The sequence below is a fragment of the Podarcis gaigeae genome (assembly GCF_964106915.1).
Source record: "Podarcis gaigeae genome assembly, chromosome: 18".
Classification (NCBI taxonomy): domain Eukaryota; kingdom Metazoa; phylum Chordata; class Lepidosauria; order Squamata; family Lacertidae; genus Podarcis; species Podarcis gaigeae.
In genome coordinates, this window is record NC_139696.1 from 3377002 (window position 1) to 3396597 (window position 19596).

General features: G+C 48.7%; 2 protein-coding genes across 11 annotated transcripts in view; one reads left to right on the forward strand and one right to left on the reverse strand.

The window, feature by feature from the left end:
• GAMT (guanidinoacetate N-methyltransferase) overlaps positions 1–19596 on the forward strand; it is a 218826-nt gene that overhangs the window by 153896 nt on the left and 45334 nt on the right. The window lies entirely within an intron of this gene.
• Positions 1–19596, reverse strand: part of DAZAP1 (DAZ associated protein 1) — a 51773-nt gene that overhangs the window by 1896 nt on the left and 30281 nt on the right. For 2 of the 10 annotated variants that reach the window (XM_083720612.1, XM_083720613.1), the window contains exons 7-12: positions 15798–15880; positions 11828–11981; positions 9666–9695; positions 6700–6840; positions 6009–6191; positions 2800–2889 (exon numbers count right to left, since the gene is read on the reverse strand). In XM_083720612.1, coding sequence (XP_083576738.1) covers positions 2810–2889; positions 6009–6191; positions 6700–6840; positions 9666–9695; positions 11828–11981; positions 15798–15880 — 671 coding nt within the window. In that variant the 3' untranslated portion in view covers positions 2800–2809. Of the gene's footprint in view, positions 1–2798; positions 2890–5555; positions 5632–6008; positions 6192–6699; positions 6841–9665; positions 9696–11827; positions 11982–15797; positions 15881–19596 lie in introns of those variants that run through there. The other 8 variants (XM_083720611.1, XM_083720609.1, XM_083720614.1 and 5 more) reach the window with 6 other exon arrangements.

Consider the following 19596-nt stretch of genomic DNA (forward strand, 5'->3'; position numbering starts at 1 on the left):
GCTTAAGACAGCCCTTTTGCAAAAAAAACCAACAACACTTTAGGGCAAAATAGGTTTGACCAGATCCGCAGTTATTACTAAAAGCAAACTTGGGGAGAATCTGCTGCCTCAGACCAGGGGTGGAGAACATCTTCCTTTTCTAGATTGAAGGCCACAACGACTCTGACTGGTATTAGCTCGCCAAGCAGAAACAGGTCCTTATCATCACTTGCCCGCTAAATCCTTTTAAACTGGCGATGGGCCTGGGCCTGCGATGCAGGAGTTTTGCCACTGAACTACCCCTCAGGAGCTTACAGCTGGTTGTTAAATCTCCAGCTCGTACACAACTCTTGTGAAAAACAGCCCAGATCCCCAACGGCTCAGATAAAGCCATTGCGCCAAACCAACTGCATTTGGCAAGGCGATGCAGCGCTTTCTCCAAGTGGCAGAGGATTCTTACGGGGCAAGTTCTTGCACTGAACCTTTATTGCCTGAAAGTTAGGTCTGCCTCTCACCTTCTTGGACAACGTTTCAGACAACTCACTCGCACAGGTTTGCGCATATATTGTGGGAACAGGGAAGCTTTGGAAAAGCGGACCCGCCTGCTCCTTCCGCAAAGAGGAATATCAGTTTTCCTGTTTGTGCAAGCCCTCGCTTCCAATGTTGCAGCCCTCGTGCCAGGGAAAAAAACCCGTGTGCCAAGGTTTCTGTGCAAGTGAGCTGGCTGGAAGACGGGGTTGCTTCTCCCATGCCTTCCTCATCACTGGGATGGAGAACGCTCTCAAAAAACAAACCAGCCAACCCAGAGGCTTGGGATATTTCCCCACACGACTGCTTCCGGGTTTCTTTTTCGAGAAAGTTCAAAGAAAGGGGACATATGGTGGGAAGAATCGCCATTCCGGTTTGGAAGGCCCAGTTGCCCCGGAGCAAGCAAAAGCAGACTCAGAACACAGCAAAGACTGGTTACAGAGATGCCCAACGTGACCAGAATATGGACAGTGGTGGCCAAGAAGCTTAGATTGCTTCAAGAAGTTCTGCAGCTCCAACTTTGCCCTCTTCTTTACAGAGCTAAATATTTTCAGAGTTAATGCTGCTAATAGCCTAAAGAACAGCCTGAGAAAACCTTTTCCTTGACCATATCTACAAGACAAAGGGTCCCAATCACCTTGAAGCATCCATTTAAGAATGCTCACAAGCCAGCAGGACCCTTCGATGTGCTACCTTAAGAAAGGTAAAGGTAAAGGACCCCTGACAGTTAAGTCCAGTCGCAGATGACTCTGGGGTTGCGGTGCTCATTCACTTTACAGGCTGAGGGAGCCGGCGTTTGTCCGCAGACAGTTTTTCCGGGTCATGTGGCCAGCATGACTAAGCCGCTTCTGGCGAAACCAGAGCAGTGCACGGAAACGCTGTTTACCTTCCCGCCGCAGCGGTACCTATTTATTTACTTGCACGTTTTGGTGTGCTTTCAAACTGCTAGGTTGGCAGGAGCTGGGACAGAGCAATGGGAGCTCACCCCGTCACGGGGATTTGAACTGCCGACCTTATGATCGGCAAGCCCAAGAGGCTCAGTGGTTTAGGCCACAGCGCCACCTGCGTCCCTGGTATCTTAAACGTCATGCCAAAAGGCTTATGGATGTAAAAGCTGTCTCTCTGTGCAGCAGTGGAGCTCTGAAACGTTAAGGGAGGGGAAAGGCTAAAAATTCACAGCTCTGCACTTCCTCACACTTTCGAGAATCACGTGCTCCTGCAAAGCCGCAGGTTCATGCAAACTTAGGGCCTTCTACATGCAAAGCACTGTCTTTATGTCACAGAGCTGATCTCTGCGCCCCCTTTTAAGCCGTGGCCAACCACCAAATTGCCAGGGAGCAGAAAGGTGTCCTTTTCATGCCTGCTCTCGCCAGGCACGTCCAAATCTTCCCTCCTATGGAAGGCATGCAGGCTCCCCCATACATTCAAAGATATTGGATGTCTTCCTTGAAACCACCCTACACTCGCCAGAGTTTCTGGATAAGCCTGTAAGGCAAGAGGCTGGTGGATGGGGTGGTATTGGTTAGCCCAACCGCTGAAAGCTTGCAACTAAGAAGGAATGCCCTTTTCTCCTCCCTCTTAATCCCTTTTCCTTCTGTGCTGTGTCTTTTAGACTGCAAATCTGAGAGTGAGGCTGGTATTTGTGGGCTGCCTTGAAAGGTTTTATTCAGCCGAAGAGTGGGATAAAAATGATTTCAATAAGCAAGAGTGAATATCCCAAGGCACTTGTCACTTGAAACAGGAGAGATAGGAAGTAGGTGTACCCACCCATTTTTATCATGAATAGGGAGATTTCACCCCCCTCTTTTAAACAAACGACAACACAGTACCTAACCCTACTCTAATTATTTTTATTTTTTTTGCCAAAGCTGCATCGTGCCTTGTTTTTATGCGGGATGCCTCCACCCACCACAATTCCATTGTACACCCCCCCCCCCAAAAAAAAGGAAGAGGGGGGAAATGCTTTCTTCAAACACAGCTGAAGGTCCTTGCCCCCGAATTTCTCCCAAGAGAAGACACCCCCTTTCCATGTGAACACTGCCCGATCGCGGTACTACAAATTAATTAAGCCAACACCCCAGGGCAGCGGGGTGGTTTCAACAAGGCTGGCAGCTGCGTGAACTAGAGAAACCTTCAGGGGAGGGGCAAATGTCTCTTCTTCTCCCTGCTCCCCAAAGAGGTCACACCCCTGGAAGGAAAAAAAGGTTACTGTTCCCCCACCCCGCCCCGCCCCCTTCCATCCACACAAGAGATCACAAGCAAGAGGATTTGGTGTAAATAGGCTCCACCTACCTAAGGTAACTCACTTCTCAGCCTGACCATAAGTGTGTAAACAAAGAATTGGCCCGAAGCCTGAAGGGTCTTGAGAATAGGTACCCAGGCCTGGCAAGAAATGGAGGAGACCAGGGTGACTAAACCCCCAAGAGAGGCCTGTACAAAACCTACAATTCTCTCGGAAAAGGGGGGCGGAGGAGACTTACCCAAAACGCAGGGCTTCGGGGTCACCCTAGCTGAAAAGAACAACGCTGCACCCCAACAAGGGCGTAGTTAAGGCCCAGAACTGTCCCGGCCATGTCTATACACACACACACACACCCCACTGGCGGGATCTTAAAAACAGCTAGGCGGCTTTAACGTGATAAAACATGCAGAACAGGGGGAGCTGGAGAAAGGCACATATATGTAAGCAAGGACTCTTCGGAAGTCGTAAATACGGAAGCATCACATTTTGACATGGAACGACGGGCTGTGGGTCGCAGCTCTCCGTGTCTGGTAACATACATTTCAAGGAATCCTGCCCTAAACTGAGGATTTCTGGAGGGGGCGTTTCTCAGAACACGCTGAGGATTTAACACCCTGACTTTATTGTCTTTCAATTTCCCTACATTTTTCCTCTTTCACCCATTTTCTCTCTCAGTGAGTGCATTGATTGGAAACAGGCTGCAAAAAAACTCCTGAGACACGTTATTTCGGAATGCAAAGGAAATAACCCGCAGCTATTAGGATAGAACAGAAGGGGGTCACAGCATTTTTTAAAAAAAAGAACAAAAAGGCTTATTTTAAATACCGGCCGCTCCCTTCTTACATCACTGTATCTCAGCTTAATCCTGGTCATTGAAAGCCAAAGGTTGAGGAAGCCCTGGGAATCGGAGGCTTGTGCAAGGATGCAGGCTGCAATGTAGGATGAGGTTTGGGGGGAATAGGCTACTGAAAACCAGTTACTGGGGACGGCAAGAGGGGAGAGTGCTAGGGGTTTGGCTACTGTGAGAATAGGTTGCTGGCTACTGGGCCACTGGCCTGATCCAGAACAGACACTTCTTATGTTCTTCCTCCAAACAGTACCCCTCAAGACCCTGTTCACAATCTGTTTGCTCTGTCAAAAAGCCATCTCCCTCTTTACAGGTGTGACTAAAAGAAGGTCAACTGGGACTGGCTCAGTATTTGGGGGTAGCCTGTTCCTTTCCTTGATACTGGGACGAAAATCTTTCCGTGCAAATGGTTAACTGGAAGCCCTTCCCGCTGTTCTGACAACAAAATGGATGATGAGGCGAAACTTCCATCCGACAAGCACATGCAGATAATTTCAACAAGGTGCTTCCCGGCAGTGTTCAGATTAACAAAGCTTTCTGACACATAGAGATCAAGATGCTTTTATCCCCCCTTCTTGATGACTTATCAAGGTTTCACTTCAAACACTCGCAGGCATCTTGTTCCTTCCCCCAAGCCCCAGTTAGAAGCCTTCTAAGTCATTTGACAAAAAAGAAAAAATATCTTCAAATAGCTTTAGCACACAGGGCATTCCAAAGTCAAGAGAATCACCCAATCTGGTGGTTTTTTTAAGCAGGAGAGGGACACAGGAAGCTTGCTGAATCAGTAGGATTTTATGCATTTTGAAGCGTTAACTTGAAGGGTCTGTGGTGAGCAACCCTGATTTCGGGGAAGGTGTTAAAAGAGCCTCTTCTATACCACTCAGACTAAACGTGGAGTTTTCTGCACAACTCCAATACTGGGCTCCACGGATTCTGTACTGATACAGATGACCTGCGCTCAGAAAGCCTGCTGGGAGAGGGGGAAAGGCGATTTAAGAGGTCTTATGACCTCTTTCTGCAGCCACCCAAGATTTGGCTACTGAAAGCCTGGAAGTGGACATCTTCTTGTACCAACAACCTTAGAGAAAAGGGTGTGTTGTTCTACAAACGAGGAAGGAGGAGGACAAGAAGATGACGACAACAACAACATCCCTTTGGGGCAGCAGCAAATTAAGAGTACATGGTATGAGAGAGGGGTCTCTGCATAAACTCTGGAATTGTGGCATTGGGAAAGGAAGTTCTTTAGGATCACATGGATGGAGGGCTTAGATCAACTGGTGTCCACTGATCATGATTCTACATGTAACTGATTAAGTTGAGAAGCCGAAGAGACCTTGTGCCTTGAGCAAGACAGGAGTAAGATTCTCATTCTTCCTTTGAGAGTTTGGCCCTGATGTTTCAAAGACAGGTGCGAATGGTACAAGTCCTCAACAAGTTACAGAACAAAATGTGCTCAGCTGGAAGGCATAAAAGACTTCTTTCATCAGACTGCAGAATTCTGGAAATTCAGAAGCAAAGCCTACTCTGGAGCCAAGAGGGCAAGATTAAGAATCTCTCAATCTCCTGCAATACTGAAATCTGATAAGACTTTGGTGCAAGAAAATGAGGGTTTAAGGTTTCCTGACTACGTACTGAGAATAACATTTGGGTGGTGCTGAAACGGAGACCTACTGAAATTTGAAAAAAGACCTTCTTCTAACTAGAAATTGTACAAAATCTTATTTTGGTGTGGGAATCTGCATATCCCTGCAAATCTCAAGGTGTAGGAGAAGAAGAGACCCAATTTTTGCAGCTGCAATATCTGTAAGGTGCAACTTAAGCCTGCAAATTCAGCTACCCTGAACTTGTTTGAACTTTACGTAGATGCAAAAATGACAAGTCAGACGACCTTTTCAGAGTCCCGCTCAAGGCTTAGAAGTCAGGGACTAGTTGCTAAAAGACAAAAAAGGGCCTACTTACATTATATGCCAGAAATTCGTGCAGATTCATAGCCCCCTCCCCTCTACTTCTCAGGGTAACAGCAATGTCAAGACAGCTGAAATTCAAGTGGTTGTTATCAGACTTTCAGTTTATCCTACCCTCCCTCTCGTGGATTGGCACCATGTTCACATGACGCAGCCCTGTCGGATCTCAAGGGCCAGCTTTCACATCGCAAGGATGATCGCCGCAAGCCTAAACCCACCAGAGCTAATCTGTGACAAGGAAACAGGCAGGGCTCCCCCCTCCCACCCTTTAAAAAGGCAGAAAGGAGAAGACAACCAGAACGGATGCTTTGGATACCCTTTGCAAGCAAAATCCCAATCCTGTTCTCTAGCGGAGCTATCGTGAACGAAACAAAGGGGACGGGGAGGAGAAGGGAAGCAGGCAAAGCCGGAACAGGAGCCACACAGACCCCCCAAGGCCGTCACTTACCAAACTGACTATAGGGGAAATCTGGCTGGGCGGTTGGTGGCTTGCTCATGTCCTGAGTTGGCTGAGATGGCGGTGGCGGAGGGGGGAAAGCGAGTGGTGTTGCCCCAGGAGTGGCAGGTGGCGGAGGGACGCCAGGAGGAGCAAACTGGTCTGGTGGAGGTGGCGGGGCACCGTATCCAAAACCTGAGGAGGCCGGGGGGGGGGGGGCAGCGGGGAAGGAGGAAGAAAGAGAAGTCACGGAAAGTGTGAGCGGGGAGGCCCACGGAGGAAGCCCCGAGCCGATACCTTACCTGCTCAACTCAAGGATAGGAAAGGAAATGGGCCTCAGGAACCTTTCCTCCTCTAATTATTACTCACCCACCAACCGGGGACCAGAAGGGAAAATTCAAATGGAATCAGTGTTGGGAAGAGGGCAGAGCAGCCTTCCCCCAACCCTGGTGCTCTCCAGATTTTCTGGGCTGTATCGGCCAGGGTCAGAGCATCATAGCAGGGGAGGCCCGCGCCTTCTGAGACTTCGCGCACTGGCTGGTATTGTGCCAATGACACGCTCCTGGCTTGACCTGCCTCACAGGGTTGTTGTGAGAATAATTCGGAGCGGGACGGGCGCATGGGAGGCAGGGTATATACACACACGACATAGGGTCCCCCTCCCCACCCCAAGCCGTGCCGCAGAGTGGTCGGGAATACTCACTGAAGGGCGGAGGGGTCCCATATCCCTGCGGGAAGCCCTGTGGGGGAGCGAATCCTCCTGGAGGGGTTGATACGATGTACGAGGTAAAAGGCGGTGGTGGAGGTGGAGCTCCTCTACCTGGAGGAGGGGGGCCATACCCACCTGGGGAAAGGTAGGAGCAGCCAATGAGGAGGAGAAGCTTGAGAAGATGGGGAGATGTTGCAACGCCCCAAGTCAGCTCCATCAAGCTGGGAGAGACCTATGAGGCTTGGGGGGGTCTTCAAAATTCACTGCACCAACATCAAGTCGCTTACTTGACATAGGCGTTTTCCACCCAGGAAGTACAGCGTTTAAGTGGTTCCCTCCACCCCCAGCCCCACAACACGTTGCTTAATTGGGTTAAAGGTAAAGGTAAAGGGACCCCTGACCATTAGGTCCAGTCGTGGCCGACTCTGGGGTTGCGGCGCTCATCTCGCTTTATTGGCCGAGGGAGCTTCCGGGTCATGTGGCCAGCAGGACTAAGCCGCTTCTGGAGAACCAGAGCAGCGCATGGAAACGCCGCTTACCTTCCCACCGGAGCGGTACCTATTGATCTACTTGCACTTTGACGTGCTTTCGAACTGCTAGGTTGGCAGGAGCAGGGACTGAGCAACGGGAGCTCACCCCATCATTGCGGGGATTCCAACCACCGACCTTCTGATCGGCAAGTCCTAGGCTCTGTGGTTTAACCACAGCGCCACCCGCGTCCCATCTTAATTGGGTTACTGATCCTCAAATGATAAGGCAACAGACACATAGCGTGGATGGTGCTTGAAACGCCACATAAAAACTGAAGCCCTTGTTTGGGGAGGCTGGGTGTTGCGGGACTACAACTCCCATCACCCCAGTCCGCTAGGGCTGATGGGAGCTGGAGTACAATACCGAGAGGACCCCAGGTTCCCCACTCCTTCTTGCAAGAGAATACATGTAATGTGAAATGACAACATGGTGGATGCTACGAGGAGTGGGTTGTTGTTGTTTTATAAATCGACTCTGCAAGTAGGATTCCAAGGGGCACTCTTCAAAAATACTTCTTACTACCTCATTCGCTCCCGCAACATTTGATCACTGCATATACTTTTAAAGAAGTAGAAAAACAGCAGCAACCACTCCAGTTTTGGGGCCACATTCTTAAAACGGCCACATGGCAGGGTCCTGTTTTCTCGTACGATGTAACTTAAGTAAGTACCTATCCAATTAATATGTGGCATCAAGCTCTCATCGAAAGCGAGGCACAGCAGTCTTAAGAAACTGCATATTCCTGCCCCCTCCTCCAGCTGCTTAAAAGGTAAAGGGACCCCTGACCATTAGGTCCAGTCGTGACTGACTCTGGGGTTGCGGCACTCATCTCGCTTTATTGGCCAAGGGAGCCGGTGTCATGTGGCCAGCATGACTAAGCCGCTTCTGGTGAACCAGAGAAGCGCACAAAAACGCCGTTTACCTTCCCGCCGGAGCGGTACCTACTTATCTACTTGCACTCTGAGGTGCTTTCGAACTGCTAGGTTGGCAGGAGCAGGGACTGAGCAACGGGAGCTCACCCCGTCGCGGGGATTCAAACCGCCGACTTTCTGATCAGCAAGTCCTAGGCTCTGTGGTTTAACCCACAGCGCCACCCACGTCCCTTCCAGCTGCTTAGGAGGTTTAAAATCCTAAATGCACAAACAGGGAGCAGAAATGATTTTCCTCAGGTCACGCTTCTTCAGCTTTCGCTCTTAACGGGGTTGCCGAGGGCTACTGCCTACATGAAGAAGTGGCTTGTTTCAAACAATCATTTGGTAGCTCACCCCACTTCTGAACTGGGCAGAGCCCAGCTCTTCCAAGCCAACCAAGGGGCTAGCATGGTGGAGAAATAATAAAAGAACACAGCTTTAATCCAGCTGTTCCCACAGTTCTCAGAGAGCCAGTTTTCAAAAAAAGAGAGAGAGAACACATTTCTTTGCTGTACTGGGAAAATGAAGGCTTAGGGGACCAGGCCTTTAAAAGGCAGGACTTCTTTTTGGCAAATGGAACAAACTAGTTCACTTCCCCTCTCCCTCTCCCTCTCCTTTTCACCACCCATTCTTTTCAGGTTGCCAATGTGCAACAAATGACTAACATGAGTTAATGCGGGCTGGCCACATTTGCGGCTGCTTTCGTTTATTATTAGTACAGTCACACCTTGGGTTCTCTAACAGAATGCATTCTGGGAGTCTGTTCCAGTCCCGGAACGGTTTGAAAACCAAGGTGCGGTTTCCGATTGGCTGCAGGAGTGTCCTGCAGCCAACCGGAAGCCGCGCTGGACCTTTGGTTTCCAAAAATCGTTCGAAAACCAGAACACTCACTTCTGGGTTTCGATCGTTCGGGAGCCGATTTGTTTGGGAGCCAAGGCGTTTGAGATCCAAGGTACGACTGAGGGAATACCCTGCCCATCTGATTCGGTTGTCCCTGTTAATTAGGCATTAGGATGTGGGGTGTGTGTGAGGACCACCTCCATCCTATCTCAGCCTGTATTGCTTCAGGCCTCATATGTTGGGAGCTGCATCCTGGTTGTCTTTCTTTCTGCCACCTCCTTGACACTTCCATGAAATTAAGGCAGAGGGTCATATGGAATTAAAGCCAAGGGTCACACCTATCCCTTTCCCTCGCCTGAGCCCTCCTTGCTTATTCCACCCACCCAGCTCATGCACACAAGAACCCTGGGGATTCTTGCTCAAGGGGCTTCAAGACACTTGCAAATTTGCGGTTCAGAGTTCTTGGGAGGAAAACTGCTGAGGCGCTAAGCCGATGCTAAAAATTCTGGGTTGTATACAACAAAACTCTACTCAGTGTAGAATCACTGAAATTAACAGGCTTAAGTTCATTCCCTTTCAACGGGTCTACTCTAAGCATGTCAGTCCTTTGATTTGCTTTAATTAATTAGGCTTAGGATATTCAATATACAAGGACTTCAACAACTGTGACATACTTACCGAGTGCTTGTCCCGCTGGTACCCACATCCCTAAAGTGGGGGGGGGGGGAGAAGAGGAAGAGGGCAGGGAAGGGGAAAAAAACACACACACACAAGAACGGTCAAGATACCATGCCTGTTTGACCAGGACAGCGCTCAGTCGTTTTACAACCTCATCATTTCAGAACTGTGGGGATGTCAAGAAGCGAAGCCTAGCGGGAAGGTTGTTTGGGGCTCTTCTGAAACATGGCATTTGAAAAACAGCACCCGAGATGGGGCCGCAGACTCTTTTAAGCTACAGAGGCCTGCATACTTGACATGGAGAAACTAAATGAAAGAGGAGTTCTAAACCAGCATTCGGCTGTCGCAAGTAAACCGCTGCCTGCACCGCCTGGGCCTCTACGGCTGAGACGCGATCACTTTTGTGCAGGCAGCATCTGCCGCAAGCTCCAGCTGAAGGAGGGCTGGAGGCAGAGCTTGCAAGAGGCGGAGGAGGAAGATTCTTGACCCCTCTCTGTCTCAAATGGGCTGCCAAGGTCCAGGGGCGCTTCAAAACAGTCTGGATCGTGCCTGTTTCAAAGTTATTTCAGCATGGAACTTGGTTTTTTGGGGGGAGGGGGGGACTCCCTTTCCAATCTCCTACTATAATAATAATAGCCACTCTGGGCGGCTTCAAAAAATAAATAAATTAAAATACTGTAATACATCAAACATTAAAAGCTTCACTAAACAGGGCTGCCTTCAGATGTCTTCTAAAAGTCTGGTAGTTGTTGTTCTCTTTGACATCTGGTGGGAGGGCGTTCCACAGGGCGGGTGTCACCACCGAGAAGGCCCTCTGCCTGGTTCCCTGTAACTTGGCTTCTTGCAGCAAGGGAACCGCCAGAAGGCCCTCAGAGCTGGACCTCAGTGTCCGGGAAGAATGATGGGGGTGGAGACGCTCCTTAAGATATACTGGGCCGAGGCTGTTTAGGGCTTTCAAGGTCAACACCAACACTTTGAATTGTGCTCGGAAACGTACTGGGAGCCAATGTAGGTCTTTCAAGACCGGTGTTATGTGGTCTTGGCAGCCGCTCCCAGTCCCCAGTCTAGCTGCCACATTCTGGATTAGTTGTAGTTTCCGGTCACCTTCAAAGGTAGCCCCACGTAGAGAGCATGGCAGTAGTCCAAGCGGGAGATAACTAGAGCATGGAGCACTCTGGCAAGACAGTCCGCAGGCAGGGAGGGTCTCATCCTGCGTACCAGATGGAGCTGGTAAACAGCTGCCCTGGACACAGAACTGACCTGCGCCTCCATGGACAGTGGTGAGTCCAAAACGACTCCCAGGCTGCGCACCTGGTCCTTCAGGGGCACAGGTACCCCATTCAGGACCAGGGAATCCTCCACACCTGCCTGCCTCCTGTCCCCCCAAAACAGTACTTCTGTCTTGTCAGGAGTCAACCTCAATCTGCTAGCTGCCATACAGCCTCCAACAGCCTCCAGACATTCCCTAGGAGAGCCTGGCTGTTGGATCAGGCCAAAGGGCACCCCATCCTCCTGTCCTCACCATGGCCCACCAGATGCCCCAATGGGACGTGAGGGCAGCAGCAGCTTTCCCCTGCCAGCAGCTGGCGCTCAGGGGCGCTGACGGCCTCCGACCACGGAGAACCTGAAGATGTCTGGGGACAGAGGCATAGCTGTCAAGCGTCCCTTATTTGGTGGGACAGTCCCTTATCCCAGCGCCATGTCCCGCTGCTGTCCCTTATTGATGATGTCCCTTAAATAAGCTACTGAAGGTAATGGGGCCCTTTCTATGTCCAGCTGTCCTTTGTCAACAACAAATTGTTGCTGTTTTTTTGTGTTGAATATATGTTATATGGTAATTTATGGACCTAATAGGTATTGGAAGCCATTTGCACGCAACAAAATATGTCTTTTATCAAAGTAATTGTTGATCCCTTATTTTCAAGGCTGCTGGTCCCTTATTTTCAAGGCTGCTGGTCCCTTATTTTCAAATCTGTAAGTTGACAGCTATGGACAGAGGCAGAGCAGGTGCCCTTCCGCACCCTAAACTAGCAAGGTATTTGCAGGGACTGCCAATATCAGCCCGGAGGAGCTTGTTTGTGCACAGAGGAATGAAGGCCAAGCCTGAGTTGGCCCAGGAGCGCCCTGCAACCTGCCAGGGTCCAGCAGCAGAGAAGTGGTACCTTGAGGTCCATATCCTTGCTGCCAGGTAGGTGGGGGCTGCCCTGCCCAGCCGTTGGCAGCGCTTGGCATGATCCGGCTTCCCCACTGGCTCGTGCCCGTCGGCCCTGGCGTCTGGCTCTTGCTATCCCGAGGCTCGGCCCGCTTCACCTCCACCTAGACAAAGAGAGCGAGGCACTCAGGGAGGGGAGGCTGCCGGTTAGCTCGCCGCCGCTGCCCCCCCGCACTTTGCCCGTCTTCACACACACCCTTAAGTTTAACACTTAAAAAGCAAAAGCTCATATCTTAGCACCTTATGACTTACGGCTAAGAACTTAATAAAAGAATTACAAGCTTTTTTTCTTTTCTTTTTTAAAGGCCGCTAGTTTACGAGAAAAATAAGCAAGTGTTTCTCGGGTACAATGGGTAGTTCAAGAGGAAGCCGCTCCGAAAGTCTCTGCTCCGTAAAGCGGTTAAGGATAAAAGGTGTCCCCGGGAGTGGTTTTTTCTCTTCCGTTATGTCAGCTGATCGGCTTGCTCACATAACAAGCAGTCTTCTCGGCAGACTTTCGGTCTCGGCACACAGCTCTGGTGCTTGGCTTCGCAGGTAAGAATAATTCAGTTTGCTAGCAAGGTTGAGGGGAACATCACGGAAGAAAGGTACAAAGGCTTTAAGCCAGACCTCTCTTTTTTTGGTTTTTTTTTTTTTTTTGGCAGGGTGGCGATGAGGAAAGTGTTGTAATTTGTGGCTAAACATGCCACACAGCTAAATTGCAATTTCGGCTTTGTTCATACCTGAGAAACACACATTCAGTTTCCAGTTGTTGTTGTTGTTTTTTTTAAAAAAAGAAATTCCTATTTATAAACTTATTTCTTTTATTATTATTTAGAAGTCTAATGGAAGATAAAGACTTACCTTCCCCAGGCTAACGCTTAAAGAACCTCAATTAACTCAAACAATGTCAGAAGGAATGGATGTGATAAGAGAACCTTACATTACATCTAACAAAAAAGTAAACAAACATGCAGGTAATAAAAAATGGACAGTTGAGTCAATAAGAAGCAAAACCTTCATACTGTGTTAAGTCAGAGGAAAAGCGCTTTTGATTTGTAAATAAGGTGGATGTGTGTGTGTCACACATAAAAGGAATGCACCCCAGTGCTTTAATGATGTGCCTGGACTACTTAAGACGGACTTTCTGTCCAAGATAAACTTCACAGCCAGTTTTAAATCCAAATATGAAGCTAATTTTGAAATTTGGCATGGGGTGGCAGAAGATAAACTCTGAATTATTAAGTGAAGCTGAGCAATGGGGTCATGAAAGGGAGAGAGAATAAACCCCCGTTTTAAACTTGTGCTAATGTCGGGATGCAGCTAACAATTTGGACATGCTCAGCCACGCTTTAATAACTCGAGGATCTTTGCCTCCAATGAGCCAAGGATGTGGTTTGAAGGCCAAAGCTGCAGCAACATTACTAAAGCCGAGCAGGCCTTCTCTGTGGTCACTGCCTGGATAGAAGACCACCTGGGAGCCCTGCGTACCTTTCCTGAGCTCCCTGGAGGAAAGCCCGGATATAAACACCATGAAGCGAAACGTATGAAATGTGTGTGCTTCAGATTAACTCTGCTTCTGTAAGGCTGCGCAAGTCAGCGCTGATAACGGGCCTCCCAATGTCCCTGAAGCATTCCTCCTCTTTTTTGTCGACCCAAAACCTGCACTTGGAGGGTGCTGGGAACAAGCGATTTCCCACCCCTACGCCCCAAGTCCCAAACCTTGAGACAGTTTGGTTGCTCATTAAATATGGCAAAGGGGTCGGATGGGGAGAATAAGCTTCGGTAATCATTTTCAAAGGGCAGAAGAGAGAGAAGGCAGAGCGGCTTTGCCGACGCTGCTGTTTCAGGGGTTTATCGGGGAGCAGCAGCGCTGAGGAAAGTTCAAAAGCCGCCGTTAACGATGGGGTGGAATTACCAAAATGTCTGGGAACTTGCACTCTACCTGGTCAACAAAAACGTATTTGGCACCCGAACATCGATGGCTCAAAGTCTGCCTTTTCTCCAGCCACTCGCTGAGTAACATGGCATTTATATCGCTGCAATCTCTTTTGAAACCGACTCATATTAGCCAGTTCTCTCCTGGGTTCCCAGAGCTGGTGCCCACGGCTACAGAATTTGATTACAGCTGACGAAATGAGTGAAGCAGTAGCTCCAGTTCCAACTCAAAAGATTTCAGCAATATTTTAAAACTGCGTAACTACTTCTGCATTAACTAGGATATCCTGGCAAGACTTTCTGGATAGCAGAAAAATACTGAGCTTTCAAAAAATACAATTAGCTTCTCATTGTGAATTACAAAGCTTGAGAACCGGGAGAGCGTTGGGCGTTTTAAAAACCCAGGGGTCTATCATCAAATGTCTGCGGTTTCAACCCAAACTGGAGAGCCACGAAGAACACTTTAGGTTTTGCACAAGAATCTCTTTGTCGCCCTTTCACCTTTATCAGAAGCTGGGACAATTTAGAGGCTGAGGCCGTTCTCTGAAACTTAAGCCACTCCTTCCCCCTGCCTCGCTTGCTCACGTGAAGCTATGCTGAAAGCCAAGGGACTTAAAAGCGGAGTGAGTTAAGAAAGCAGAGTCGGTTCACCCAGAAGTCTCTCGGGAGCGCTGACAACACAGTATGAAGATGACAACAACCAAAAGGTCACTTAACTGCATCGTGGTTAAAAACGCTATTATAGGTAAAAAGAATATGTGGATTCGTATCGAAGTCTCACAGTAAGTGACCCATTTTTTTTCCTCCCCGGTTTGAACCATTCCTTCATGATGCTTCGGTCAGTGTTTTGTTCAAATCTCGCCTTTCAAAGGCTGCTGTGCGCCCCTCCCCACCCGTCCTCCCCAGCTGGAATATGGAATAAAAGGCACACACATCTGAAGGAGTGGTAATGGGAAGCTGAGCCTTTGGCAACGTAGAAATTTCACTGGCGTTGCAAAAAATAAAATAAAAATCACCTTCTACAACAGCCCTGCTGCTCCTGCCTGCCTTCTACCAGCTTGTTACCATCATACCTCCTTAACACCTTCCAGTAGAACATCTAAAGCAAAACCTCAACGCTGCTTGCCTTAGTTCTTGTGAACACAGCCAAACGCCATGACAAAATCGCAAGTGGGGTCCTCAGCTATTATTTTAACCCGAGCTGCCCACAAATGGTCCTCAAATGCCCGTCAGTAGTTTTCCAAATTTCCAGACCTGCACTGCACAAATTGAGAGAGACCCCCGCTAACCAGCCCCTACAGAGGAGTGTTGTATGGAGATAAACAAGCTAGTCTGGTTGGGCACAACCACCTTAGGTCGATAAATGACTGCTTATTGGGTAGAGATCAAGTGCGTCCTTCCTCATCCCTCTGACAGTTCACTGCCAGGCTTACGCAGTTCAGACTTCCAGGAAACCAGTGGTTTAGCCAACCATGGGAGACTTGCATTAATGCATTCTTCCCCAAGCCGAGGCTGATGGGAGTTGTAGTAGAAAACCTCTGGAGGGTACCAGCTTAAGGAAAAATGTGTTAATGCCCAAAGATATGAGGTAGCAGGAGCATAGAAGCACAGCACCTGTTCTTGGTCTGCTAAACGCTAATTTATTAGACCAAGATCATTACACTGCCTCTCAGGGGATTTTTTCCCATCAATCTTCTCTGCAATAAACTTTCAGGGCCTAGAAATGCAGTCTGAAAGGTGCTGGTTTAAACCTTCTCAGTGCTTTGGAAGAGGTTACTTCTTAATCGGTGGCAATGTGGAAAATTAAATTCTCTGTTCCAAGATGATGGAGACTCGTGCGATAAAACAAGTCACTCAATGAAGCTTCACCTGTGAGGATTCTTCTCCGTATGTCCCCCCCTCAAACACTCCCCCCACCAAGCTCCTCCTATCCGCCAGCCAAATTGCCAGTTGCTCCAAGACTCAGCTTTGTCTTAAGGTAAAATAAAACTACAACTACACACTTTTTTGCCCATGATGTCGTGAAAATGCATGTTGACAGCCTGGTCCACTGATTGTTCGTCCTCGAAAGTAATAAATCCAAAACCTAGCCAACGACGAAGAGTGAATCAAGGTAGCAGGGTGTTGTGACACAAAACAGGATGATGAACAGTATTAGGGGCGAACCAAGGGTTCAAGCAAGGGTTTCAGGTGACTTTGGGGTGGGTGGTGCTTGGCGTGACGTCCCAATGGCAAGATCTTCTGGGGCCAAGGGTTGGTGGAAAAATATGATAGCTCCCTGTTTATTGTTGCTGGAAATTTGGCTGACGGAGAATATATTACGGGCAGTACTGCCAGGGGCAACCTGTTTGCCCTGCCAATTCATTCCAGGAATAAATATCTGAGAAAATCCCAAACATAGTCCTATGCAGAACAGACTGCATCCCCTTGGAAAACTACCAATGGCCAAATCCAGGACCGCTATTAGCTGACGCAACTGCAGCCTTTCGCAAAAGCGGCTTTCTAAAAACTTGCGATGAAAACAAAAATGAATTTGGGGTGGGAAATGGCGTTGGGGTGGGGGCGTTTAATCGTTTCCCCCCTGAAACCCAAGATTTCCCCCTTGGTTTAATTTTCGCTTTGCAGCTAGTGCTGACAGCAGCCATTTATTGCTCTAAAGCGTTCAACAGAAAAAAAAATAAAGCTACAGTCTCTGTAACAGTTATTGTCTCTCTAAGCTTATCCAACATGGTTGGGTAAGCCCATGGAGCCTTATTGTAGAAAAGGTTCATACTTAAAAAAGACACAAAGATACAGGCCAAGATAGATCGCAGCAGGTCAATATTCTGCTGTCAGCAACAAGAGCAGGGGCGGGGGGCGGAATCAAATTAAAAATAAATGGGTTGTGGGGGACTTTTAAGAGCATCTCCAACACATAAGAGTATAAATGAAGCCAGGTCCACGATGCAGCAGCCTCTACAGAGAGAGAGGCTCTTTCGCTTGTCTGCAGGCAGATGGAAGTCTTGGCAGGGCAGAAGTGGAAAGATGGGCGCTTCTGCACCCGAGAGAAAACCGATTCAGAAATGTCTATTTAAAATGTGGGGAGGATGTTATAGGGGACAGCTACCGATCGCCTACACGGAAGAAAATGTGCTCTTTTGCTCTTCGCTCAAGGTTAGGACCATAAAGAAGGCTGATCGCCAAAGAATGAATGCTTTTGAATTCTGGTGCTGGAGGAGACTCTTGAGAGTCCCATGGACTGCAAGAAGATCCAACCTCTCCATTCGGAAGGAAACCAGCCCTGAGTACTCACTGGAAGGCTCCAAGACTTTGGCCACCTCATGAGAAGAGAAGACTCCCTGGAAAAGACCCTGATGACAGAGGACGAGATGGTGGGACAGTGTTCTCGAAGCTACCAGCATGAGTTTGACCAAACTGCGGGAGGCAGTGGAAGAAAGGAGTGCCTGGCGTGCTCTGGTCCAGGGGGTCATGAAGAGGCAGACACGACTAAACAACTAAACAGCAACAAGGTTAGGAAGAAAAATGAGAGGCAAGCAAGGAGATTTGAAGAAAGGAAGACTGCAAACACCAGAAGGGGAAACTAAGCAAAAATTCGAGTTTCCCAGAAGCGGAGATCTGCACTTGAGGCAGACCCAGATAAGAGGCGAGGGGGTCACGGGCGTTGGCAGGGGTCTTTTGTGAATAAGAAAGACAGCAAGGAAAGGGCAGATGGAAAACGAAAAAGTTGTCAAGGAGGCAAGCGCTAAAAGAGGCTGTTGGATCAGAACCGCTTCTATAAGAACGTGAGCAAGCTTGACAACAGGCCTGGGAGAAGGTTGTTGAAAAGCTCTTGGGGACCCTAGCAGCACTTCAGGACACTGGAAGAAATGTTAACTTCACAAGGAGATTTCCCTTGAAGCCCAGGAAGCTTTGCCGAAGAGCAAAATAGGTGCGAAAGGCCTAAGAAGACTGAAGCACAAGGAGCTTTGAGAAGGGGGAAGCCTAAGGTTTAAGAACTCCTTGCAAGGGAGATGGGTGCACCCACCTCAGATATTAAAGGTTGGGGATCAGCTCAGCTGTGTTTGTCTGTTTTTTGGAAATTGTGAACTCTTCCTCCCTTAAGAGAGGAGATTGCTACATTCCAGGACTAGATGAGTAGACGGCTGCATTCTGAGCCCCAAGCCGCAGTTTGGCTGATCGCTGCAGCTCTCTCAAGTTCACCTCAACGAGCTTTGAGAGCTGATCTGCAAGGGAGAAAAGCACCACAAGGCCAAACACCCCATTTGATCCGTCGCATCACACTGTCATTCAGGAATTTCTCTGTGAGCCTGGAGACTCAAACAACCAAAAACAATGCAAGAGGTTTTGGACTCGTGCAAATTTTGCGTTCTGCAGATGTGTAGATTTAGCTGAATGCTGCATGCAATTCAAAGGTGCTCTTTATTTTCAGTAGCAGGCAAGCTAAAAAAAAGTAAAGACCGTGACGTGTTTCTGAGAGCCAGTGTGGTATAGTGGTTAAGAGCAGTGGACTCGTAATCTGGTGAACTGGGTTCGCGTCTCCGCTCCTCCACATGCAGCTGCTGGGTGACCTTAGGCTAGTCACACTTCTCTGAAGTCTCTCAGCCCCACTCACCTCGCAGAGAGTTTGTTGTGGGGGAGGAAGGGAAAGGAAATTGTTAGCTGCTTTGAGACTCCTTAGGGTAGTGATAAGGGATATCAAATCCAAACTCTTATTCTTCTTGATTTTAAGTGTTACCTCAAGTGTTCAGCCACACTGTCAACCCTGCGCTAGTATAAAGCTTTGCTTTTCTGCTGGCTTTATCATGAAGCCATTTTCCAAGACAAAATTGCAACAGGAGTCGTAGGACTTTAAAGCATAACAGTTACAAAACTGCTCTTCGTAAGTAAGCAGCATAACAGACCCCGACCAAAAAAGTGGACCAAATTCCTCTATAAGACATCTGCATTCTTCCCATCAGTGATCCTCTCAAGTCTATACTTGGTGCTAAGTTGGAAAACTGGTAGGATGCGGTGGAGGGAGGGGGAACCAGTTTATTTCATAGCTCAGTCATGAAATCACTAGCTGGCTGAAAGGAAGCCAATTGGTATTCAAGCGCACGTTCCCCTTCTGTAAAATGGGAACAAGGGGTGGGTGCCCAGTATACGAGTCCAGCTTCCTAACACCCATACAAATGACTGAGCAGAGATTTTAAGGTGAAAGAAGGAAGTTTAGGCAAGAGCTTGAGCAGAAAGAGACACCAAGAATTGGGACAGGGAGTAGTGCATTTTCCGAGGATGCTTAAGAGAGGAACTAGGACAGCCAGGGAGACTTCACAAGTTATCAGTGTGATGCACCCTAGCAAGCAACACAGGGCAGCCACCGATGAAAGAGGCATTTGCTCCTCGCATCCCCCAGGGGCCTAACCGACACGTTGACACTTGCAGTGAAGTTTACAGCTGTGCAACTGAGTGAAGGAAGCACAGGGTTGCGATGGAAACCGCAGGATGCCGCAGATGAAAGTGGTTAAGAGGCAAGCGGTGTAAACACAAGAGTCATGTTTGCCTGTAGTTGGAATGGGTGGATTGCTAGTGCAGGTTGCAGGATCATGTCCAACTGGCTGAAAGCTGCTGGCTGTGAGCCTAGCCTGGCCCAATCGGCCGCACCGACTCGCCACCCATGTTTGGTATCCAGCGCCGGACACACTTGTGGTGGACAAGGCTGAAGCTAAACATGGCTGCCCAGCAGCTCACGCCCTTCAAACCTGCTGGTGGTAGCTAATTGCACAAGCAAGGCTTTAAGGCAAAAGACAAAACCTCGGAAGG